Source organism: Diplotaxodon limnothrissa, linkage group LG20, assembly GCF_057381915.1.
Source record: "Diplotaxodon limnothrissa isolate DT_005_m linkage group LG20, D_limnothrissa_male_GT1.1, whole genome shotgun sequence".
Lineage (NCBI taxonomy): Eukaryota > Metazoa > Chordata > Actinopteri > Cichliformes > Cichlidae > Diplotaxodon > Diplotaxodon limnothrissa.
The window spans coordinates 13526525-13552997 of record NC_140615.1 but is presented as its reverse complement, the minus strand read 5'-3'; the positions used below and the strand labels follow the sequence as shown (position 1 = coordinate 13552997).

Sequence of the window (26473 nt, the reverse complement as noted above, 5' to 3'; positions counted from 1 at the left end):
TTAGTACTAGGGCTGCACAATTAATATAATTTTAGTCCTGATCTCAATTTTAACTTTCCACAATTACATTGTGTCTGAGTACCTGACCACAGGGTTGTATGTGCCAATTACAGCTGTTCCTGCACAAAGTTTCTTGGACATAGTCTTGATGAGTAACTCTCCATTAAAAGACAGATATGCAAAAAATCCAAATGTCTACAACAGTAGAAAGTGAAGAGCTTGTCTCTGGAAAAGAACCATCATTTATTGTTGGAAATTCTTGGAATTAGTGCAAATGGTGCTAACCAAAAAATCCTCCAAAGAGTTTTGAAGAGTTGTGTCTCAACTGTAAAGCAACACAACTTATTCAACTGACTGAAAACACACCACAAACTGCTGGATAATTTATGCCTGAAGGCCAAGAAAAGCAATGCAATGGTTACTAACGCATTCAAAAATCAACTAAAGTCGTCTCTAAGAAAGAAGACTCTGCATAGCAGTCCAGCTCACAAAGACGGAGAGAAACCACCAACACAGCCATATTACATTTGGACAAATATTTTGTCTCCAGGCTTCTGGAAAATGGTCAGCATGCTGGACAAAAGCAATTATTTTTTTCAAAGTAGCAGTACCTGTACTGTGCGCAAGAGCATGCAGGGGAAGTGGAGAGGGATCTCACAACTGGGGAGTACTTTGCTACGAGTTTCAATTGCAAGCAGGTACAATTAATGATGTGTCTGCAAAGATGTTTTAATTAGCTGGAATGTAATACATTTAAAAAGTGAAAGCGAGTACACTGTTGATTTAGTTTTGTTTAAGATTTTGGCGCAATTTAAAAAAATATATTTATAGTTTTCTCCTAAGATATGTGCAAAATTTAGTTTAATAAGGGAGAGAAATTTTATTTTGATGCAAAGATTTGTACATTAGTAAACTGTAGTCCAATAATTGTGACAGCAGTGTCACAGTTGGGTGCAACAATAAACTTTTTTCACTAAAATCAATGAATAAACATGACCAATAATTGTGGTTTCAATACTGATCATAATAAGTCATCCATCCATCCATCTTCATCCGCTTTATCCGAGGCCGGGTTGCGGGGGCAGCAGCCTAAGCATAATAAGCATGATAGTCATTTTGGCCATAATCATGCAGCCCTAGTTAGTATCTTTAAACTGACCTGGACACACTGAAGGACGAGAACTTCCTTTGCTTTCATTGCATTCAACGTTCAGGCATCTGTTTGCGTAAAATCATAATGTTTGACATCTTGTGACGCCGATTTTTTACCATACTTTAATCAAGCCTATTGTAGTTTATTAATGCTGACATCCATGCCTTGGATGATAATTTACTCATGTTATTGTTATGTGTCTGTGCATGTTATTTCTACGTGTTAAATTATTTTCTTGTTGTTTTAGTTGTCAGTGAAATATTTTGCTTGTTGAACAAAAAAATTGAATTCAGTTCACATGTTTATTTTAAATCCTTGCAGCCTCCATTCTTCCAAAGTCAGAGGTATTGTGTTTTAGCGTGATCAGACCATTTATTCTTGTCAGTTTGAAGCCATCTAGAGTAGCCTTGAACAGAATTAGTTTTCTCAATTTTTCAGAAACTTTCAGTTTTCTGTTAACAAACAATGTTTGGTTATAACTCAAGAATTTATTGTCTAGTTTCTACATTCTAAAGTGTCTACATTTATTAAACGTACCTGCTGCTTTGAGTTTGTTTATTTCCCCCATAATATTGGCCCTTTAGGCCCCAGTCACATAGACCCAGAGACCAGTCGGCAATAGACACTCATTTTTCCATAGAGACCGGTGGTTCCCAGGCAGTTGCCAATCGTTCTCTAAGCCTGTGTGATGAGTCCTTTGGCACTTCATCCTCCACTGAGCTTGATTTCTGAGCTCACTGAAAGTCCGATTCTGCTTACCAGATAGCACCATCATACCTCTACCTATAGTTGTCTTTCAATCCACTATTTACCTAGTGTTTGCATTGAAGGTCAGCCTGTTTCTGTCACAAACAGTCTTTCTTCTTGTTCCTTTTGCAGGAGAATGTTTTGACAGCACTGCAATTTATTTCATAATGTGTCTAAAACATAGATCATATGTCAAGATTGTCTTTGATATAAGATCATAAAATCACCCACCTCCCTCTGTATGTTTTGATGTCCAGGATTCATGGAGCCAAATGGGAATCAAATGTCTTTGGACTGAAATTTTTAAAGAGAAAACCCACCTTGTCAAACAAAATTTACAGTTTTTCTCAAATGCTAAAACACATGTCACAAACGTTACCACCAGGTCCCCCAATGTCCAAACACAACACCCTTCTCTAAAGCTACATAAACACAACCACACCTTCCCACTGCAAAACTCAAACTCCCACACCAAGAGAGCAGCTCGAAGCTGTCAAAACTGTAAACACTATACACAGCATTACACACTACAGCAAAACAATTGAAAACACAATGCTCAATTTGTGAGAAGGTTCTTTGTTTCATAACTGCCAATGCATATTTTAGAAACTATACAGTAACGGATCGTCGTAGATCTCTGCAGAGGATTAGGCATTTAGATTTGTGAGTTTCATATGAGTAGTATAAATCTATAGAAAATCCTGCATGTACGTACACTACTGTAACACAACTCAATGCAAAAACAGAATCTATTGCACACAACAGTAATCTTGAAAACATGAACAGGGTGTGAAGTTTTTTTATTTACGTTATTCACACACACACACACCACAATCACTGTGCGGCATCATGTCGCTGAGCTGTTGCTCGCATCTCGTCCGTAATGATGGTGCGAGGTTGTCTTGCTCTCCCTCCTGGACCTTCTCCTCTCCCATGTTGGCCTTCTCCTCTTCCTCGTTGGTCGCTCCTCTTCCTCCTCTCATTTGAACTCCTCTTCCTCATTGGCCTGCTCCTCTTCTTCCAGGGCCAGCTCTTCTCCCTCCTCTGCATCAAATTCCTCTTCCCCTGACTCTGCCTTCATCCATTGTGTTTGTTTGGAACCTTCAGCATACTGTGCACTCTGAACTTGCTTTTACATGTGGGTACAGCATTAGCAACAAGTGTCTTCAATTTTGAGTCATTGTGTGTAGTGAATGACGCCAGGTGTGTTCCCTGTGTTCAAAGATTGGTGACTGTGGCAAGCATTTTGCATCACATGGGCTTTCATTTGAGGATATGAGCAGAGTTGTTTTGCAACATGTGTTTTAGCAAGGAAAGATGTGTTTAGATTTATGAGTACAGAGGGTTGTGTTTTGTGAATTGTGTCTTCATGTGACATGTGTTTATGGTACTGGAATATGGTGGCTACATTTAGTAAATGTGTTTAGACTACTGGTCATTTGGGTTACAGGATTGGCTTTTGTGTTTTAACATTTGAGAAAAACTGTAACTTGTAGTTTCTCACTTTCCAGCTCAGTAAACAAAACCAGTCAAGCCCTGAGGTGACACAGCCAGAAGTCTCTGTATATCACCAGAGTGAGGAAACATTAGAAGTAGTCATTTATTTTTCGAGTTGTGGGATTTTTGAGTATGTGTACGAGTTAAAGCTCCGGCTCAGCTGCTGCTCTGTTGTGATGTAGTGGACTAGAGTTTATGGCAGTTAGCTTCTAGTGAGGCCCACTGTGAGGCAGCTGGTAGTAAAAGTAGGCCATGTTCCCTGTAGTGCCGCGTATAGAGGAGTTCACACTATATCATATAAAGAACAACAAAAAACTTTTTTCTGCTCAGCTTTGAAGTGAAACTATTCGGAGGGAAAATGTTAGGCCCCTCTTAAGCCTTGCAAGATTTTGTTAACCAGAAGAAAATGCTGATGGAAAGTATTTTGTTGAACTATTTAGCCCAATGTTGTTATTAAGAATGCCCCACCTTAGACAGCCGAGAGGGAGAGGAACCTCAGCGTACATGCAACAAATACAGGACAGTTGATGTTGATGTACTGCTTCATAATTTTAAAATGGCATTACAGTGTGCAGTGCATAGTTGTGTTTCGGAGTAAAATATTGTCAAATAGATTCTGGTTAATTTTGACAGAATATTTTGACAATATTTTACTCTAGTTTTAGTCGACTGAATATTATAAGATTATAGTAGAGCAAATCTAAGGCTCAGTTAAGTAAAATATAAAGTGTACAGGTTTGTCATGTTTTTAACCATTGAAAGTTGCTTGCTTTCAATTGAAATTAACACTGGTTTAGACTTTATTGTTACTATGGTTCATTAACATGCTGTGTCCACATTCAGTCTGGTAGGAGTTACACTGGTGTTGGATTGCACATCTCTAATTTTATGCATCTTCTCAGGAGCTTCAAGTATTCTGAAGTTCAGAAGTTAGTGTTTGTGTGGTAAAAGTTATTTTTCAACTAGTCACTCAAAGAGTGTAATACTGTAATACTTTATTGATCCCTTTATTGTTCTTTTTTCTTGATGTTTACACCAGATCAAAGGTCAGCAGCAGCAGTGTAGGTGGTAGGAATTAAGTTTATCTGCTGTGCTCAGTTAGTGCCAGCTTTAAGTTTCAGTATCTGTAAAACACTACAGCAGCATGTGATGTGTTATGATTCTGATCAAACAAGTCAAACATTTTTATTGACTTTAAGATTTTTTAAGAAAGCCAGTCTGCCTTACTGTTCCACCTAAGTCTTTGTTAATCTGTGCATGTATTTCAGTCACTGTTACTAGAAGAACTCCCCTTTGGAGCTTAGATGGCATGTCTGGGCAAAATCTTTTTTTTTATACTTTCTCTTTATTGATTTTCATCTTATTTTACATACAGAAATAAAGAGGGCAAAGGAAACCAACACATTCACATATGTTCACATATTCCAAAATACACAACGCCTTATTTTACTTACATATATTACATATTACACAGTTGCATGTTCCATTCAAACAAATTCGCAGCTGTCCCTCTGCATCACAGAGGTATCAGTTTCTAGTCTCGTGACGTATAACGAGCCCATCGTTCCCAAAGTCTCTCTCCTTTCTCCTTCTGTAGCCGCAGTGAGAGGGTAATCGGTTCCATACGATGAATTGTGTTAATAATGTCTATGACCAGCTTCCGTGTGGGGCGGCTTGTCTGTAACCAACGTTTAATAATTGCCTTTTTGCATGCAACCATAATTATTTTCAGTAAGTATGAGTCTCTTTTATTTATATCCTCAGGGATATTCCCAAGGTACATGGTACTAAAGGAGAAGTCCAGTGCTACTTCCAGGTCTTCAGTTTAGGGCATGACCAGAAGACATGGATGCAACCTGCAGCGACCTCCCCGTACACCCTCCAGCATGAAGCGCCTGAACCACTTATTTTGGATTTCTGCTTTGGTGTGATGAATAATCTAATTAAATTCTTCCATCCAAAATCTCGCCATGTTAAAGAATTTGTGGTAGATAACACATTCTTCCACATCCGCAACCAATCTTCCTCTGAGATAGTTATACCGGCTTCTTTTTCCCATCGACGACTGACATGTCTTGTTGAGGTCTTTTTCATAGCTATAAAACTTCTGTACATTTTGCCTATAGTACTTCTTATAATGTTCTCACCATAAGCATCCATAAATATTTGGATCACCCCACTAGCATCTGTGTCAAACATTCTAATTTCCTTCCGGAAGAAGCTCCGAACCTGTAGGTAACGATAAAAATCTTCCCTGCCGATCTCGTAAATCTGACACATGTCCTCAAAATTTATCAGCTCCCCATGCTTAACTATCTTACAGATTGCAGTGATTCCGTGCCTGGACCACTCCCTGAATTTATGGTCTAACAATGCTGGAAGGAAGCGTGGGAGATACACTGGCCATCCCAGCAACCCTATTTCTCTATTAAGACCAAAAATTTTAATCACATCTGCCCATTTTTTCAGGGAATGTGGCACATTTCTGTTTCTTCCACCACAACCATGTGGTCTTGCTGTTTTAGCAGCATGTAGGATATAAAGATCTGTCTAAGTAGAAAATGTGATTTATGATAGAAGGGAAGCTGGAGTAAAAGAAAAACCGTACCCACCCTGTGGTGAACTGTTGTGGGCGGGCTTTATTCCAGTAGAGTGTTTTCCTACGCAAGAGGTTGTATTTATTGGTCTTCAGTTTTATCATCACTCATAGCTCTTTTAGTTGTTTTTTTCTTTCATCCATTTCACAGGTAAAATAATTCTTTTCTTCTCATATGTGTTAACATCATAGGCTGTAAAAACCATTTTTAGAAATAGTTATAAATCAGCGTAAGTGCATTGAGGTGCATAATTAATAAAGTAATCAAAAATGACTAAAATGTGGTTTTACAACTGGAAGCAAACACCCTCATGTAATCACCACAGGTGTACTGCAGCGCTGACCTTTACTGCCTGCGTCTTTAATAGATGTTGTTTTTAAAAGCTGTGTGGCACTGCCGCTTTTGAAAAAGCTTCAGTGTATTTTATGTTATGAGCAAGCACAAAGTAGTGATTCGGTAAAGAATTTTAAATGTCCTCTTGGTGAGTGTTTGTTCTGTACGATGCACTGCTATGGGATTTTAAAGCCTGCTTTGTGGAACTAGTTTTTACATACGATGAGGGGATTGCTGAATTTTTAACAAGACTAGATGGCTCTCAGCTGCACTGCCCACTGCTTCACAGAGGATAATTGCATCAGCATCAGCATAAACAGCTACTGTAATCTAGCCTGTTTATCCCCCCTCACTACATATTTCATCTGTTGACATTAGATGTCATCTGTATGGCCCTCAGAGGCATTGTGGATGTGTTTTTACAGCTGATGCTGGAGTGTTAATTACAAAAAAGAAGGGGGGGAAAAGAAGCCACAAACAATGTAAATTGGCTTATATTCCTATATATTTATATACTTGAGAAGTCCTTAAAAGAACAGTGAGATTCTAGAACTGGTGTCCTGTTCGCGTCTTTCTGTTTTATTTAAGTCATTAAATTCAAGATGCTGTGATGCATAAATAAGATCAGACCTTTTTTGGTTTATTTTCATGCCTCAGTCTATGTATGTACACACCCGGGACATGAAATTTTAATGACTCTTCTGGATAACATTTAGTAAAATGATTGTTTGGTACACATTTGATTTACCATTGAATTCTGTTACTGAGTATTTACAGTGAGATGGGAGTCACACGGCTCTAATAGTGTGGTGAGCAGGGGTGGGCTTTCGTTTCAAAAACAGCATAGATTCACTTATACATGGAAGACATTATTCATTCTATGTCTTGGTAGTTTGAATATAAATAGTAAGAAATATAAAGTAACTGAGGTATAAAAATAATATGAGGTGACTGAGTCAGATATTCACATTCATATATTTCTTTACAAAAATGCTATATTATATTCAGTGCTATTGTAAAATGTCTTTGTGTGTGTGTGTGTGGGGGGGGGGGGGGGGGGGGGGGGGGTTAAGGCAACATGGCAAAATTGTATTCATAGTTAGAATCCATTATTCACAGCTGAACTGTTTTGTCCAGAAATATTGCCTGTGTTAGCTCCCTTAATCCAGTTCAGTTTGTTTTAGGGGTGTAAATGTTTATCAAATGTTTAAACCAGCTTATACCTAGTAAGCGTGCAAAACCCTGAAAATTGCTAAAATGAATCCAAACAAAGCACAAAGACTTCTGGTAGACTGCGGTAGCACTATTCCATCAATTATGCTTATCTTAGTTATCACACATTTCAAGTATGATTCCAGATTTGTGGAAAAAGTGATTTGCAGATCTAACTGCTGTTTTAAAGGAAAGATAATGATGATGAGATTAAGGTGGTTTCAGTAACAGGATTAGACAAGAGGAGAGACTGAATAACCTGCCAGGTAAAAAAAAAAAGAAAGAAAGAAAAAAGGAGAGGGACAAGAGAAAAAAGAAGAAAAAAGGGCTGTCATCTCTATCAGCTAATCATGCTCACTGTGAATAAATAAAATGACAGTTATTAAGCAGTGTTACAAATGACAAACGAGAGAAAACACAAAAGGGGGAAAGTGTTTAAAGGAGAAGTACCGTTTGAGTTGTTAATTACATACCTGCGGCTGAATCGCATTGTTGTTAATCAGCGCTATTAATGAAAGTGCGGGTTGTTATGGTGTTTTTTGTTTTTTAGATCTGTTGAGAGGTTTGACACACTGTCTCCCTGCTTTACCTTCTCTAATTATTTCATTATTCACCTGCTGCTACATCAGTAAACAAAGCTGTTTTTGTGACAGGATGACTAATGGTGGAGGTCTTGTGTCTGTGTGTGTGTTTGTGTGTATGTGTGTGTGCAGATCTGTCCTATCCAACCACCCCAACACACATGCACACGCACTGTTAGAGGAAATCACTGATATGTAAACACCGATACATACGAGCCAGGTTTAGATGGTGAACGTGTGTTAAAGTAATATTCCTTCAGTATTAAGTATGTTTGTATGTTTGCTGGTGTGTGACCTGCACTCCCACTACAGTGTATTCTGGGTAAGTGGAGTGATGCCTTCACAGCCAGAAGCTCCCAGCTCACGTGTCTGTGGGTTTATGTTTTCCTGGGAACTGGTGTTACAGCTTCTACTTCTATGAACGTCAGCTCCTCCCCGGCTATATTCTGCAGCCACGTGACTCCTGCTGCTCCTTACTTCAGTGCATGCAGCCCCCTCCTCTCTTTGTCCTCATTTTGTTGTCTTCCCCTAACTTGACCTCCCCCTCTGTAGTGCTGTTTATCAGCAGGCTCCAACACACTACTCATTTATATGTCACATTGAAATCTCCATCTTTGTTTTTTTCCTTGTATTTTCTACAGTTTTGTTTCACTTTTTTCAAGAACTTTATTCTTAAAAATCAAATTAATTTCAACATGTTTCAAATTTTACTCTTGGAAGTCAACACCACTATCTATACGATTATTACATAGGCAACACAAGGGGACAAAGGCAGTGAAGACAGAATCATAAAAAGTTTAAAGAGAAATTCAATTTGAGTCTAAAGGCGCAATAAACATGTCATAGAATGAACATGAAAGGCGGTAAAAAGTTTATGTTCTGTTTTAATGCTTTTTAAGACTTGCATAAGTAGCGGGGTGTTTGTCATATGTGCACTGCGAAAACAGTGAATAAATAAAATTGACATCTTTTTAACACAAAGAGAAAAAGAAATATTAACCATTAAGCCAAATGAGTTGACTTGATGAAAATACAATACTTTAATCAATGCACAGATGAATGGGGAATTAAATTAAATGAAAAACATCAAGCGATTTATTAAGTTAGTGGGCCACAAAAACAGCTTTAGTGATTCTTGTCATTGATTCTTCAAATCTCTGGAAACCCATACGGTGATGGGTGGAGCACCATTCCTCCAAACATTTTTGCTTTAAATGGTGTTTTCGTGATGATTGTGGGCAATTGTGCTAGTTTACATGCTGGTTCATAAGGGGGGAGATTTGGTGTCTATCATTTTAAAATCATCCACCCCACAAAATCTATAAATAGAGGCACTGTCGTCCAGAAAGTCTTGGTCTTAGTCAGACTTTAGACAAAGTTGCATTTGGAGAAAAAAAAGACTGTTGCTGGTATTATTTTGGTCACAGTTGCCAGTAACTTTTTGTTACACTACTCCTGCATATCTCTCAGAGGAAAGCCAGATGGTGGATGTGCTGGAAAAATTCCGATGGCAGAGAATGTTTCATCTTGGCAGTATTAAATGCATCAGTCTTTTCACAGCCTCTTCAAATGTACGCTGTTCTGTCATTAATTCTTTTTGCCATTAACACAGTAATTTGAAAATTCTTGAGGCGTGTGTGTGTGTGTGTGTGTGTGTGTGTGTGTGTGTGTGTGTGTGTGTGTGTGTGTGTGTGTGTGTGGCTGTGGCTGTGGCTGTCCCTGCAGACTCATTCAGCCAATAGCTGCACAATGCAGAGTGTGACTGTCAATGCCTTTTGCTAAATATGCTAATAACCCAACACCTGTTTGTATAAGAGAGAAAAATACACACTTCACCTCTCTGTCGAGCACACAGTCAAAGACTCCCACAGAAGACACAGGCAAAGAGATTTTTAAGCTTATTTGAGGTTGGCTTTTTTATGGATCTGTGCTTAGAGTATTTATGCTGACTTTAATGTCTTTTTGAATTTTTGTGACCAAGACAGCATGGAGCCGCAGTGGTAACCTCTACTGTCTTTTCCCTTTTCTCCTTAGTGATGGAGCCCATGACGGTGACGACGTCAGTGGTCGGGCCGGAGGAGTTCGATCGCAATGCCCCCAGGATCTGTGGCGTCTGCGGGGACAAGGCCACCGGCTTCCACTTCAATGCCATGACCTGTGAGGGCTGCAAAGGGTTCTTCAGGTGAGTTTCATACTTCAGTTGATGTTTTTGCATGTTGTCTGTTTTGCGTTTTGGTGTATGTTTCTGCTGAGTGTAGGGTGTTTCTGGGTCCAGGCAATGTGAATACATCCTGCTGGGTATTTCAGTCTCTGGTTTGGGGGTTTGTTTGCCCCCTTAATAATGTTGTTTGCACATTTCTGCCAAAAGGACCATTAATCAAGTTAAAATAGTGAAACTTAGAAATAAGAAGTTTGAGATAAGAAATAAAAGCTGTTATGTTTTTACTTTCAAACAGCAAAGGGACCTTCTGTTGTATACTTCTGGGTCTTGCTAGTTTAAAATAAATGAAGTTGTATATTCAATAGCTTATGGGAAAAGAAAATGATCATTCTGTTTATTGAACATTGCCAATCTGAGTTTACATCATAACTGTAGATATTACTGCCTGCATGTTAATGAAGAGTGCATTATTGTTGACACTGAGGTACAGTTTGTCTGTTTCTGCCTGGCTGCATGACAACGATTGCAGTGCTTTCAGAAGATTATAAATTATTCAGTGTTCACCACAGTCCTGTTATTTTTCATTTTCTTCCTCATCTCTCTTCTCCTTTTTCTTACCCATTACTCAAACAGTGATATTTTAATGTATGTATACTATTCAGCCACAGTGTGAAAATCACTGACAGCTGAAGTAAATGACCGTCTTGTTACAATGGAAAACGTTGCCTGTTGGTATTTATGTGAATGTTACTTTGTTGCGCACCACCCACTTAAACACTGTTGCTAACCAACACCCATTGTTACACAAGCTGTGGCTTCCCCACAAGGTGCCACACCAAACCACAAAAACTGCTCGGAAACAACTCAATTCATCTGTATTGTGTTTCTTATCTTTGTCTTCAAACTCAGATCTTAATCTCATCACAGAAGTATGTAACCCACACGACTTAAGAGACCAAATGTCCCAGTTTCAGAAATGTTGTGAAACTAAAAGGATTTTTTTTTTTATTCATGTCCCAGCAAATCATGTTTTTGGCACCACAGAGTATATCTGTACAGTATAAAATGGATTTAATCTTTTGGTTTAGGCCTTCTCTTTTTAACTTTAAAATTTTGGATGTCTACATTTCAGTAGTATGTACAGTTCATCTGTTGCTGGGTTATCACCAGAAATGCCTGTTTTTAGTAGTATATCGCTTATGTTATAAATAATAAATGATCCCAAATGAGTAACTGATTCTTTGTGGCTCTTCATAGGCGCAGCATGAAACGTAAAGCTTCCTTCACCTGTCCATTTAACGGGAGCTGCACCATCACTAAGGACAACCGGCGTCACTGCCAGGCCTGTCGTCTTAAACGCTGCATTGACATCGGCATGATGAAAGAGTGTAAGTTGATATTTATGACCTCTAATAGTCTAACAGCACTTATGTTGTTGGTGCCATTGCTTGACATGTAAAACATGACTAAAGTATCTTGTATGTAAGTGATCCTTTTTTTTAATGATTAGTTGTAAGTTACTGGGCTGGGTATCAGAGTGAAACCTGCTGGTTTATATATTCAACTGTGGGGTTGAATATATGCTTTGTTAATGAGGACAAAGCATATAAACAAATGGGCATATAGACAAAGCACTTTTTTATTTCAGTAAGATACACTGAAATAATATTATTTTTATAAATTACATTATTATAAATTATATGACTATAGATGGAAAAATTACGATAGCTTCAAGATCACGATTATGATTAAAAATCATGCTATTATTTGATGTTTGTGCTGGACTTTGATATATGCCTTTGCAGAGTGATACTGAGGCTGATATTAAAGCGAGCATTAACAGCTTTGCTCCTGCTTGACTTACCTTTGATGTAATATTCATGTTCGTATCTGAGATACTGAGCAGCTGGTCTGATGCTGCTTCTGTGTCACTGCTTAAATTAGAAACCAAGGCCACCGCTGCACAAAAGACAATTGATCTGTAATAATTATTTTATTTCTGTAGCTGGGATGGAAAATCAGCCAATAGCATAAATGGTTTTGGTGTAAATTGATCAGATTTATAGGAAGTAGATATCATAAGGTTTGCACCATATGGCAAACTCAGTCGTGGGTCAGATTGTTGCTGAACTTAATAATGTTGTTAATTCTCCTTATAGCCTTCCAGATTAGGGCTTCTGTAGTTAGTGAAGTTTAGTTGGTAGGATTAAAGCATTGTAATCAGTTACTGAAGTAATATTGTCTTATATTTTCAGTTTGATAGTGTTCTGCATTTAACTGTGTTGGTTATGCATGCAGCAGCAGGCCTGGGTGTAACACAAGAAGAAGGTGCTGTCAAGGGAAAATGAGCCATCACCTCACCTTTTGTTAACACAAAATAGCATTTGATGCGCAGTGGCTACCATAGTTATTTTGCATGTTTACAAACGATCATATTATACAGTGCTTACATCAACGGTCCTGCATCCAACTTATTTAAATGAAAAATAGGGACTTTAATGTTACAAGCCAGTGTGCATTTCAGTCACATTAAAACTAACTATATAGTAATAGAAAGTACCGCCAGCATCACTGCATGAGCATAATTGTAACAAGTTGTAGATGACAAGAGGTAAATAAGAGAGCAAGTGGGAAGGAAGGAAGGAAGGAAGGAAGGAAGGGGGGAAGGAAGGAAAGAAGGAAGGAAGCCAGGAGGGGTTAAAGTACTTTTCAACAATGGCTCGCTTTCTTCAAAGAGACAGAATTGTTGAGCTTCCATTTCATTCACAAAAAGACTGTGTGTGTGTGTGTGTGTGTGTGTGTGTGTGTGTGTGTGTGTAAGAGGGCACAATTCAGACTGGTGATTGCCACCGTGTTCACCATAAATAGACATACTACACTGCAGTGTCTGTTTGTGTCTGATGAAAGAAGAGCGAAGAGAGAGCGAGAAGTTAGAGAGCGACAGGGACTCTTATGTGGATAAAATGGTCTCTTTGTCAGAGCTTATACACAGGTTTGTGGGGAAAACGCAGCCCACTGTATTCACTACTGGGAATTACAGCTGCTCTGCTTGTCTCTATTGTGCCTGCGAAGCAATTTTTCCAAATAAATATCCGTTGTATGCTATGTTAAAGCCTCAGATCTTTGGTAATGATAAATCTGTTATAGAAGAGACGTATTAATACCAACTGCAATTGTGTCATTGACACTGAAAAGAAATGTAGCAGGACTGTATGCTAGCAAGCTTGACACTAAAGCCCAGTTCACACGACTGAATCGAGTCAGATTATTAGCATTCTGTGAATAGAGTAACTGTTAAAAATATTAATATATTATCAATAGATAACATGTACAAGAGTGCATGCAAAAATGCATGCAGTATTGTACAATATAAAATCCTGTCTTCCTTCTCTCACCCCAACTGGTCACTGCAGCTGACCACCCCTCCCTGAGCCTGGTTTTGCAGGAGGTTTCTTCCTGTTAAAAGGGAGTTTTTCCTTCCTGCTGTCGCTAAAGTGCTTGCTCATAGGGGGTCATATGATTGTTGGGTTTTCTCTGTATGTATTATTATAGGGTCTACCTTGAAATATAAAGCACCTTGAGGCAACTGTTGTCGTGACTTGGCGCTATACAAATAAAATTGAATTGAATAAAAATTACGTAGTGTATGCACCTTGGAGCTTCAGCAACATACATACAGTTGGCTTCTTTCTTGAGTTATTTACAAGTTTCTACATCAGAGAATAAAGTTATGTTGAAACCAAGCACACCATTGTTTTTCTTGTGACATTACCAATAAGTTTGATGTGTCACATGGCCCTCTTCCTATTGAAAAAACAAAAGTTGTATCCAAGATGGCCGACTTCTAAATGGCCACCATGGTCACCACCCATCTTGAGGAGTTTGCCCCCTCACATATACTAATGTGCCACAAACAGGACTTTAATATCACCAACCATTCCCATGTTATTACGTTTTATCCATATAAATGGCCCACCCTGTAGAAGATAAGATCAAAGTGTATATGGACTGCTGTGTGTACCTCCAGTTATAAAAGAGTACAGTTATCTTTACTGATGTGTCTTTGTTGTGATAACATACCCGCAGATTACTGAAAATTCAAACTGATCCCAACACAGAGCCAGATACAGCATTCTATCTACTCAAACATTTATTTATTTTTTATTTATTTAAAGTGATATGTCGAGTTGATAAAGGAGAACAAACAAGTGCTCGTAGTAGTTTTCAAAGCATTGTTTTTAGGGTAATTTTGCTTGTATGACAAAGAAGATAACTCTGATAACTCGTTCTGTGCATATATCTCCATGCGGTTCTTATGCACCAATCCCAGCTGTTTGTGATTTATTTCATCAGGCGGCCTCGCTGCGGTTGCGTTAAAACTTCTGACTCAAAAGTATTTTCATAAAAAAATAATATGTCTTTGTCAGCTTTTATTTCCATGGAAATAAAATAACATAAGGATTAGGTTTCAGGATTTTTTTGGGGTTTTTTTTCTTTTGTTTTTGAGGATAACATGTAATAAATGAATTTGAACGAGTCTTTTCATTCACACAGTTCAGTTAGCATCAGTGTTGGTGTGTATGTGTTTCTGTCTCTGTATTCTATCCTCTTTATTCTGACGGCTTTGTCTAAGCTTCACCGCCATTCAGATTAGAACTCCGTGTGTGTGTTTGCCCTCTGGTATTTGTGCCAGCTGAGTTCATAGTAAACACCCCTATGCTGTCCTTATTTGACAGAGGTTAGGTGGATGCCAGGACACCCCTCCCCCACGCCTGTGTGTGTGTGTCATAATACTTGCAGTGTTTGTGTATTTTTGTGTGCTTATCCTTGGGTGGGTGCTTATTTGTAACAGGATTAGAAGTTAAGGAGAATTTCTGAAACATTTTACCGTTTAGGTGGCTGGATTCTCGCCTGCTGTTGCCAAGCCCATCAGTTCCCTAATTTAAATTCTTCACCCTTTCTCTAATGTTTTTGTATTCTGTCCTTTTGACAACCTTTACTCTTGTTCGATGTAACCAGAATTGCCAGATGCTCACTTTGTGGACCAAACATGTTAAACAGAGGGAAATGGTGTGGATCCAAAACTAAAAGCTTGATCTCCCAGCTTCATCGTCATGAATCTAATGGGCTATTTCCTCTCTAAATAGTAAGTGCAGTAAGTGCTGCAACAGTATTGGTCACCAGAACCACCTTGACATATATCTAGAGCTGGGCGATAGAACGATAACGATATGTATCGCGATATAACTTTTACTCGATAGAGAAATTAAGCTATCGCGATAGACCTCGCCGCTCTTGTCCTCTTAAAAAAAAAAAAAAAAAAAAAAAGGTCAGCCAATCCAAATTAAGTAGCGCAGAGCCGAACCAATCACAGCCGCAGCGTCACGTCGCGTGACTTGTTGCATACAGCACAAGTGCCAAGCCGCACGTGTGTTTGTTTGGGAAGCAGCCAGCGGGTAATGGAGCCAGCGCGTAATGGAGGAAATGAGTGTGCCGACTAGAAAAATCAACCGAGCGTGACCGAAGAGAAAACAGATGATGGTTGCAATGCCGGAGAGATTGTCGAACGGAAGAGCCATAGAAGTTCCGTAGTGTGAAGGTATTTCGGCTATTTCAAGTCTGACAAAAAACAGAGTAGGGTGCACTGTAAATTGTGCCGAAAGCAAGTCTGGAAATACAATAAACTGGTGCATGCGTCACACTGTGCGCCACGTTATTGTTTCGGTGAAATGAATTTCTACAATACTGTTAATTCTACTCTCTGCAGTGTTTAAATGCTTACATATACACACAGTTACTGTCGGTCCACACATACGACTCGGTTCTGCTTCTATGCCGCAGCTTTGTTTACTTTTTCCCACCGAGGCTTCTAGACTTCTGATTGGCCAACATTTCTGCACGGTTAGGAATCTAGCGCCACCTGCTGCTTTGGCATGTTCATAGCAGCGTTTTCCTTCATTTCTCCCTTTATGTGTGGACGGGATTATTTTTTAAAACGAAAACGGAAAATCTCCGTTTTCAAAAATACCCGTGTACGTGTGGACGTAGCCTCAGTCTCTGACTGGAAGCGCTAATTCGTCATTCGGCTTTTGTCAGACTAAAGTAACTGTTAAAACTGTTTGAAAAGCTCAGCTATACAACAAGGAGAGATTGAGAATTTCCTTTTAGTTCTCAGTTTATTTGATATTGACAAAAGTTAGTCAGTTTTGTCTGATCTTCTGTAAAACAAACTAAGATTTATTTTTAGAATTAATATTTTGTTTCTAAGTGGAATTGACAATTTAGTCTGTTTCGTTTGTTCTATTTTGAAACTTAAACGCTTTAGCGGCTGCCTTTTGTGTAGTTTGCAATATTTGCCTTTATTTATCTGAAAAAGTCTCATGTTCCTTAAGTACATCTACCCTGTTGAACTTATTATGGGAAATAAATATTTAAATAAAAACAAGCTGCTGATTATTTCACATTTTACTTGTGAGCAACGGCACATTTAAATCTTACAAATATAGTTATTTGGCTTATATCGTGATAGATATCGTTATCGCCTGAAATGAAAAAAACATATCGTGATATGAAAAAATCTCATATCGCCCAGCTCTACATATATCTCACCAAATTGGAGTATTAGAAGTCTCAATTGTGTTTAAGTGGTTGGTTGGCTGGTTTATGAATAAGCCTGCTGGGAACCTCTGGGCCTCCACCACAGGGGCACTCTGCTGCTCGCTTATTGCCAGGGAACAGGACCGGTGTTGACCAAAACTTGTTGGATTTTAATTAATTGCCCCCATCACAGTTTGCCTTTCTTTCTTTCAGCCTTTCTCTCTTTGCTCTCCTCTGCCACTCTGGGCACTTCACCACATCCAATCACTGACTTTACAAACAGCAAACTTTCTTTTGGTAAACTGCTGCTGCCTGCCAAGTGCTGTGGGGTGGTCAAGATGTTCCTTTGATGGTTGGTTGTTTTTTGTGGAAAGCCTTAATGATTCCATCCAGTGCTCAAACTTGGCTGGAAACCGGTTCAATCATGTTCTGGGCTTTAGAATAGCTTCTTTGACGGCTGGTGCCAAACTTGACCAAATTGTGCCCATTCACGATTGAGTTATTTGGATGTCTTCACCACAAGGAGTGGTTCAAGACAGTCCTGGCTTGTGACTGGATGGACACCGGAGTGTAGCCAAAGCCTAATTAATTACAGTCAGTTAAAAGAGATGAAAGCCTAGTAAAACCTAGTTAGCTAAGCAGTCAAGCTTATTGAATTGCCTTTTTAAGCCTCAAGTAGTAGTATTTGTTGTTGTCGTTGGTCTCTGCATCACCCAATCATTTGATTATGTAACGCTGCTTCTGTGGTTGCAGTCCAGGGTGCAATTACAGAAAGTTCACTTTAAAATTAGTTGTTTACAACTTCCAGGGAAACAACCAGTATTCAAGATGAAGTGTGTGTTTTCTGAGTTCTATTTAATTTACAGTCAGCCATGACATATAATTGGTCTCTTAAGCTCTAAAGTACATAAATATTTGCTATCCTTGTACCTTTGATCCAAAGATGTATTTAAAATTAGAAAGGCTACAGCTGAATTACAAAAGTTCCCTGTCTTTTAAAAATTGCACATGCTATAAATACTAAACAATTTTAAAAAAAACAGCATAATGTGATTAGACTAAATTAATTGTGCATAAAACGTAAACAAAACAGTTTTTCTGTAGCTGTCAGATTGCAGCTTCATCTTTTTGGGCTTCAGCCATGACAGTCTGTCTCTTCTTGGCAGTCGCAGCCTGTCTGGCAATCACACTGTCTGTCTGCCCAGTTGAGCTCTTCATGGGTAATCGTTTACTATGGCGCAGAGTCAAAGGTATAATATGGGCCAAGGCATTCATAGGTCAGTGGAATGCTTCAGCAGTGACTACAGTGACCCATGGGCTCCAACTTCAGATAACATAAATACTAACTGTAAAAATATTTACCAGTATTTTTAGCATTTCTGAAAACGTTATCTTCAATAATTTAAATTACAATCAGGTGCCCCTTCAATTCGACAAATATCCAGATGCTCATTTAAAAGAGAAACTGAAACTGGAGTGTTTATTGAACCTTTTGTTTAATTTAAAAAAAAGAAATTAATGATCAGTTTAATTTGTATCATTTTTGCTACCATTGCTGGCATTTTTGTGTAATTTACGGCAATGTGTTATTTTGCGATTCATTTATGGGTTTTTTTAGGGGTGAAAAAAACTTCTGACAAGATGTTACATAAACTCACAAAACCCATGTATCAAATATGGTATTTATGAATCCCTTGTGGCAGGACCATTTTATTGTAATGTAAAACCAGAGATTAGCCACTTCAGGAAATGTTGACAGTGATCTTTTTTTCTAATACAATTTTATCAGCGCCATCTATCATGGTTTGCCTAGTCAAAGGGATCAGATTTTGTCAGAGGATTCACGGCCATCTGTCATTGTATATCATATTTAAAATCCAAAGCAGACAAATGCAGGTCAGCGGCAATCTGTAGTAAATAATATGTTTTGATAGTCTCTGATTAGAAAGCAATGTAAGGCTCTAAAACGTGTGCGTGCAAACCCAGGAATTCCCAAGCAACCGTCTCATCGAGTCAAGAGTCATTATAAGCAGTAAGTCTATTCTGTTCTGCACCACTGCGCCGCACTGCCTGCAGCTTCTGTCGGGCAGCATGAATAAGGAAAAAGGCACTTAAATATCTAACATTAACCGCATCATCTGAATGAAAAGACAGGAGACATGACAGGCTCTTCTGCTTGCCAACTTGAAGCGATGCAATGGTAATGTAACCTGGGATGGAAATATTTGGGGCTTACATTACATCGCCCTTAGCTACTTTTATTGCTGACTTTCTCAGATTTCATCTATGAAAGTTGGTAATGATGCCTTAACTATTATCTAAGGTACCACACAGGAATTGCTTTCCTTTAACTCCTAACTTGATTTTGCTTCTTTTTCATAATTTCTTTGTAAAATGTTTTGATGTGTCTTTTATTCTATCTTCCATTGCAGTCATACTGACAGATGAAGAGGTTCAACGGAAAAGGGACATGATAACGAAGAGAAAAGAGGAGGAGGCAGCCCGAGAGGCCATGAGGCCCCGGCTGAATGAGGAACAGGCTCGGATCATCTCCTGCCTGGTGGAAGCTCACCACAAGACCTACGATGCCTCCTATTCTGACTTCACACGCTTTAGGGTTAGTCCTGTGAAAAGTTACTTTCTTTCTTCACACCTGCCAGAGGTCCTGGGTTAAAATCTGAGACAAGCCCCCACTTGTTAAGTTCTCCTGAAAAAGTCCAAGGGGTGTGGGAAAGTAAAAAGTGTCCGGTTTGAAAAAAAGAGACATGGAAGGAAAATTGTTAAAGTTTTAAAAAATGAATAATTAAACTTAAAGAGATGGACGAGCTGCTATCGCCTTCAAAAGAAAGAAAACATAACAAAAGCCTCTCTGGCACTCTGGCGTCATGGGCCACATAAAGCCCAGTTTGACCTTAAGATGGGATAAAGGAAAATCTCCTCTCTTTCAGTGCAAATATGTTTAACTACACATGAAATCACTGAGATGTGCAATTTTAACTGCATGTCTCAGGTTTCGACATGAAAAATGTGCAAAATTACAGAAAAAAGTAGCTCACTGCCCAGAGTCTCCTGTATTTCTAAAACATAAAGTTTCTATATTTCTATAGATGGTTAATGACAGAAACATTTCTGTCATGTAATTGTTTATGTACTACTTAGTTCAGTTGATTTAGCATGAACGACCATGGGGGAGGAGAAACTGTAAAACTTACAGTTAAAAGTCCAAAAATGTATGCCCCTCTTTCACGTTTTCCAGCCTTCCAGTGGGTCTGACTGGAGTCTTTGCTGGGCTGACTCTGGTCCGGAGGCCTTATGTTTGACACCCCTGCACTAGCGCTCTCTATTCTCTGGTCTTAATTGCTTAGTAGAGTCAGCTGTACAAAAAGGCTAGCACCTTACCCACGACCATACAGGGTAAAACCACAGCAGGCCCTACTAGGACAGTGACAGCTCACTTTATGATTAGTGGAGCAAATTCATTTTGTTTTCCAAATGACTATGGGTGTACCAGGTGTCATGTGTCATGACCTGGTACACACAGGATGAAAGCATGGAATCAGATCTGTCTTTTACTTTGTGCCTAATGAATATGATTAGATTAAATTTGTCTGCAGTAAAACATCAGGAATTGCTGCAATGTGTTAACACCACAGCAAGCCCCATTCATTATTACTGAGCGTTAACTCTTACACAATTACACTGACTTGAGCTGGACATGTATATGTGAGGTGACATACTTTAATCACAGTTTCCACTTATGCATATTTTTCACAGAAAATAATTATAAGTAACAATGAAGCAAATATTTTTGAATGAGTAATGAGAATTTGAGAACATGATTTTGGTACTTTTTGGTAATGTCACTGTTTTATATACAAAAATAGAGCTAATAGAGCAACAGTGTTGTGCCATGTGTGCCGACCAGGTTAGCTGTTTAATAGTTCACTGTTGTTGAAACGTGGGCTTTATTGAAATTCATCAAAGTGTTCTTCAGTGATCAGTGATTACATCAGCTGCTGGTGAGGCAGGGGCTGTTTTTGCTTGTTCTTTGTTTTTTTGGTAACCCCAGTACATACAGGAAATTTTCAGAACACGGTGTTCATGCACACTGTGCGGCAAACCTGACATTTCTAATTCTATTATGTGAAGCTTTATTACTTTATTATTGCGACTGCTATTCTGAGTAAAACCTCAAATAGAAAAAGAACAGTTCCAGCAGTCCCTGCTCCTGTGACACAGACCTGTGGTGTGTTGTGATTACTTGGACTTTTGGAGCCCATGAAAACAAGCCAAGCAGCACTGGGTAATATTAATGCTTGTGTTTACGTGTGTGTTTGCAGCCCCCGGTACGCGAAGGCCCGGTTACACGCAGTGCCAGCAGAGCTGCCTCTCTTCACTCACTCTCTGATGCCTCGTCTGACTCATTAAACCACTCACTTGGTGAGACAATAAAGGGTCCCTCTTCTCTTGTGTGTTTTATCAATCAGGGTTAGGACACAAGGACCCAGCTGTGAAGAGATCTATTGATTAAAAATAATAATAACTAAGCTCCATTTTGCGGTTGTATCACACCAGCTGCATTGTCAGTGAGCTCCTGGATCATACCCACTGTGGAAAACAAACAGACCCAATAAAGGAATACTCATATTTGCAGTTACAAGAAATATGAGGGGTGCTTGTGCCCACTGTTAGTCATATTGACTCACTGATGCTCCACAGTGAAGCTGTAGTGATTGTACTGATCTTGAGCTGCTGTGTGTCAATCTTTTTTAGAATTTGTTGCTTCTTTGCCATATCGGCCAAACAGAATACACTTAATACCTTTCATTAAATTACTTAAAAGTCTTTGGTGCATTTATTATTTAAACCCATCGGTTCAAGGTGAACTCACTTGCCATCTCCGCTGTGTAACCGGTAACTTGCTCTTTGCTATTTCTGTCCGTTCTAAATGTTTTCTTGTAATCCCTCCCTTCCTTCCCCACCCTGTTCCCTTTTCCCCCCTTCCTCCTTTATCAACTTGTCTCCTAATCCCCTCCTTGAGCAGAGTCAGTGGACACCAAAATGAACTTCAGCAACCTGTTAATGATGTACCAAGATGGCGCAAGTAGTCCAGACTCCAGTGAAGAGGACACAAAACTTTCCATGCTGCCCCACCTGGCTGACCTGGTGTCCTACAGCATTCAGAAGGTTATAGGCTTTGCCAAGATGATCCCAGGCTTCAGGTACCAATTAAAGCCTCTAATGAGATTTGCCAAGAAAGTACATTAAAGCATTTTGTTATTTTTGTAACTAATATTTTTAAAAAGATGGATTCATCTAATTTGCCATAATTTACCAACAGTTGCTAAACACTATATAATGTTAGCTTTATTTGGGTTTACATGGGTCCCAATGCACCGATAAAATAGCTGATCAGCTATTTCGGTAGATTACTCATTTGATTCACTAAGAAAACATAAACATAAATGCTAAAAATTTGGCCATTCTAACTTTCAATATGTACGGATTAACTGAATCTGCTAATTTGGCTATGGAAGATTCTAAAGAACATTTTCAGTTTCTTTTTTCCCACATAGATTTCATTTCCATAGACATGAGACCAATAAAGTGATTGGCAGATTATTCAGTAATCTGACTGAACATATAATTTGAATACTTTGTTGTGAATGTAATTGAAATGTCTTAGAGACAAAGCAGACTGCTTAATCTGATCCAATTAGAGATAAGCAGGAAAATTGCTGGGCTCAGAGGGGCTCTGATTGCTAGACGTCTCATACCATAAAGCCGCTAATATTCTAGCAATCTTATTCTCAATGCCATTAACTAAGTTTCTGATATGTTTTTTTATGGACTCGTTACAGTATATCCATGTTATATTTTCATTTTTAAAATTAAATTTGCAAGAATTTCAAGCAAACTTTCTTCACTTTTTCACTATGGGCTCTTTTCACCAAAGTTTTGAGGTGGCACATGAATTTAATTAATTTTGAAATAAGACTAACATGATAAAATGTAGAACAGGTGAAGCACTGTCAATACTTTCCCGATGCATTGTAAATTCTGGTGCATCCAATGGGTAGCACATAGACGATGCCCCACCCACATGAAGGGCCCGGTTGTTTGCTGGGCATTACCGAGTAAGGCGAGATGCTATTATCAACCCCCAAACAAACATGCTCTTCCAAGAATACTCCAGAACAGGCTGTAGCTTTATAAATACATGCAGAGCAGAGATAAATTTGTAAATGTATGCACATACAGAGACGATGAAACAGAAGAATAAACATGGAATACTGTATCTCTCACATGGGTGTGCATAACGCATACATGTCTGCATCTTGGGAAACAATAATAGCTCATGGATAAGTAAGGTCTATGCTGTGAGGCCCAAATGAAGAAGTTTGGGATTTCTTTGTCAACTTTCTTTTTTTCTTTTCTTTCTGTAGGCATAATTATAGACACATTTAAATAGTGTTTAGATCCTTGGTATATAAAAACAAAGGAAAAAAAAATCTGATTTCATTCAGCAGTGATGGCATGAACATGTAGATAAAAGGTCTGTGGTTCTCTTACATTTGCATCTGCTTGCATCAGTGAATGCAGATGCACATACTTTTAGTTCTGTTTGCAAAGATCTCTGTTGCTAAAGTACCTGTTAAAAATACATTGTTTTATTTCTTGTTCTACTATCTCTCTACCTCACAGACGAACAGTTATTTGTGTATATAGGTGGTTAAGTGGAACTCGTCAGATGGAACAGGGTCATGTGTATTCTGGGGACAAGAAAGTTTTGGGTTTTTTATTAGCACGCTTAATTTGCATCAATTAAAATGTAAAGTTTGTTTGCAGCCAGTGTTTGTTACCGTGCACGTGTACCGCTATATAACAGTACAATCTGACCCATTTCCAAACTTACTACATGCACTATTTGTTTCTTTGGCTTTTTGTTTTTAAACAAAACACTTTACAGTTAAAACTGTATTTTAAATATATTTACCCATGATTAATTCACAATTTATGATAATCTATTATTATTTTATTTGCTCTTGTATGGGTTATTCATGAAGTTATACATGTATAACTTTGTATGGTTAATGCATTATGAAGGCACTATTTCTCTCAGGGCTTCAAAAAGTAAAGTAAACCAAAGAAAACACCTTCTTCTTCTGTCCCAGGTCCAGATTCACTGATTTGACAGTGCTTGTGCCTGACTGAACCAGTGTAGTGTGACTCATGCTTTTATCTGTAACTGTGTGTGTTGTACAGAGACCTGACAGCAGAGGACCAGATCGCTCTTTTAAAGTCAAGTGCCATTGAGATCATCATGCTGCGTTCAAACCAGTCATTCAGTCTGGAAGACATGTCCTGGAGCTGTGGAGGACCTGACTTTAAGTATTGCATCACCGATGTGACAAAGGGTTGGTTTCCTCTCATTCATGTAGCAGCTGCACAGTAGAACTAAAGCATCGGTGACTGCATTTCATGTTTACAGTATGTATTTTTAAAGAAGCATGTACAGAGCGTGTAAGAGACCATGCTTATCTGTTATATATACTCTTAAAACATGGACTCCTCTTCTTGAGTCACTGCTCTGGAGGCATTGGTGAATAATAGCTTTACACACTCCCAGGTATAGAGTGTTAATTGTTGAAGCTGGTGACACAGCTGGGATTATTTTTCTCCCAGTTTATATAACAGTCTTACAAGGATCCCCCACACTTGGCTTTTTACGCACACTTGCACATTACTGTGAGGTTTCAATTTCAGGTATTTTCAGCCACAAGCGCACACTCTGTGCTTATTCACTCGTACATGAAGGGCAGGTAGCGATGTTCTCTGTCCGCAAAATCGAAATACACATAGAGACCAGGTGTGTTTTCATTCATAAGCACAATGTACTAACAGTGAGTGTGTGTCATCCTTCACAGCGGGTCACACTCTGGAGCTGTTGGAGCCGCTGGTGAAATTCCAAGTCGGTCTGAAGAAACTCAACCTGCACGAGGAGGAGCACGTGCTGCTGATGGCCATCTGCCTGCTCTCCCCAGGTACTGCCGCTGCTGTTTGTGTGTTCGTCCGTGCCTTCATTGTCTTGGAGTATTTCCAGCTGAGCCATGCTTTAAAGATTGAGAATAGAGATTAGAGATGGTTAGTGGTTCGTTTCACTACTAACAACACCGTATCATCAAAGTGTGAACAGCATGGCGCAGGGTGTGTGTCGCATTCTCTTTCCGACCTAGATTCCTCCTATAGTCGTGTGCTGCCAGTAACACAAGAAAAAGCTTTTCCTGGAAGACCAAATGTGCTGTTCAGTACATTAAAGCATGAGGTTACAAAACAGTGTGGGAAGCAGAAGTTTGCATGCTGTAAATGACAAGTTTGAACCAGTGAATGAACATTAGGAGTATCAAATCCCTGAATCACAGAAAGAATCTGTCAAGCAGCAGGGTCATTTGTAGAGAATGTACACCATTTCAAAAACAGTTTGTTTTGTTTTCCTTGAGACTCGAGAGCCTCAGGGACACACTATTTGTATCAAAGCAACAGCACTTAGAAAGTAGCCGCAGTTAGAAATTAAATTCTTTGAGGGAGGGAAAAAAATCATTAGTTCTGTCCTTGTTCTCTGTTGCTATTATGTTGAAAGTAATCCAATATAAACTTGTTATCTACACATCTTTAGTTACAGTACACACTCTGTGGTGCAGATTTCTAAGCACACAGAAAAGAAAAAGGTTCAAAATATATTTATCCAGTAATAAGAAAGACTAACAGTGACAGACGTGTGATCAAGACCCAGAACATCCCATCACCATGGCCCTTACACGTCTCAGACACTAACTGATAGCAGACAGTGTTCTTTTTATAAACCTGTTCATATACAATACTGTGCAATACTGTGAAGTCTCAAGGCAAGCTTTCTTTCCTATTTTTTTTTAAATTTCCTTTATAGTCGTTTCTGATGATTAAGGACCTTGAAGTGCACTTTATACATTTTTTGTTCTTTACTTCTTTGCTTTAAACATATTGAGTCCCCCTGCTGGTGATGCAGCTTCTGCATGTGTGTCCATTTCATGTTTTAAAGAGGCAAAGTGTGAAATGGACTCGACGTACCGGCGTGTCTATTACATGTTTTGCCGTGATACTGGGTTGATGGGTAATATCTTCTGATGAATCACTTTGTTGGTGCTAGAATTATGTAGGCCTTTTTTATGCTTGAATGCTTGATAGGTCATTATGATTGGGTTAACTATCAAACTTACAAGAAAATGTGAGGGATGGCTCAAAACTTTTGCACAACATTTTATACAAAGCAGGTAAATGTTTTCTGTTAGAGCAGCAACATTGGTGTACAATCTATGAAAAAACGGTTTATAGTTCAATTTGAAATGCACACTAGACAGCTGATGCATTTTTCTTGAAGAGACAGTAAGAGCGTCTGTGCGTCAGCTGTCTCTGCTGAGTGCAGGGAGGATATTACAGAGTGAAGATAACAGCAAACATTCCTGAAAAGAGACATTCTCCCACGTCATTAATCACGTCTTGTACACGTGTATATAAAGATCCTAAAGTCTGAGTCAAGCATGAGGAGCATATTTAA

General features: G+C 38.8%; 1 protein-coding gene across 2 annotated transcripts in view; it reads left to right on the top strand.

Annotated features, from left to right (window-relative positions):
• The window catches only part of LOC146610678 (vitamin D3 receptor A), an 89541-nt gene that overhangs the window by 50937 nt on the left and 12131 nt on the right, over positions 1-26473 (top strand). For both annotated transcript variants that reach the window (XM_085344364.1, XM_085344365.1), the window contains 7 exons: positions 10155-10302; positions 11539-11669; positions 19311-19495; positions 21219-21318; positions 21923-22100; positions 24145-24296; positions 24807-24923. In XM_085344364.1, the coding sequence (XP_085200490.1) occupies positions 10157-10302; positions 11539-11669; positions 19311-19495; positions 21219-21318; positions 21923-22100; positions 24145-24296; positions 24807-24923 (1009 nt within the window). In that variant the 5' untranslated portion in view covers positions 10155-10156. The remainder of the gene's footprint in view (positions 1-10154; positions 10303-11538; positions 11670-19310; positions 19496-21218; positions 21319-21922; positions 22101-24144; positions 24297-24806; positions 24924-26473) is intronic.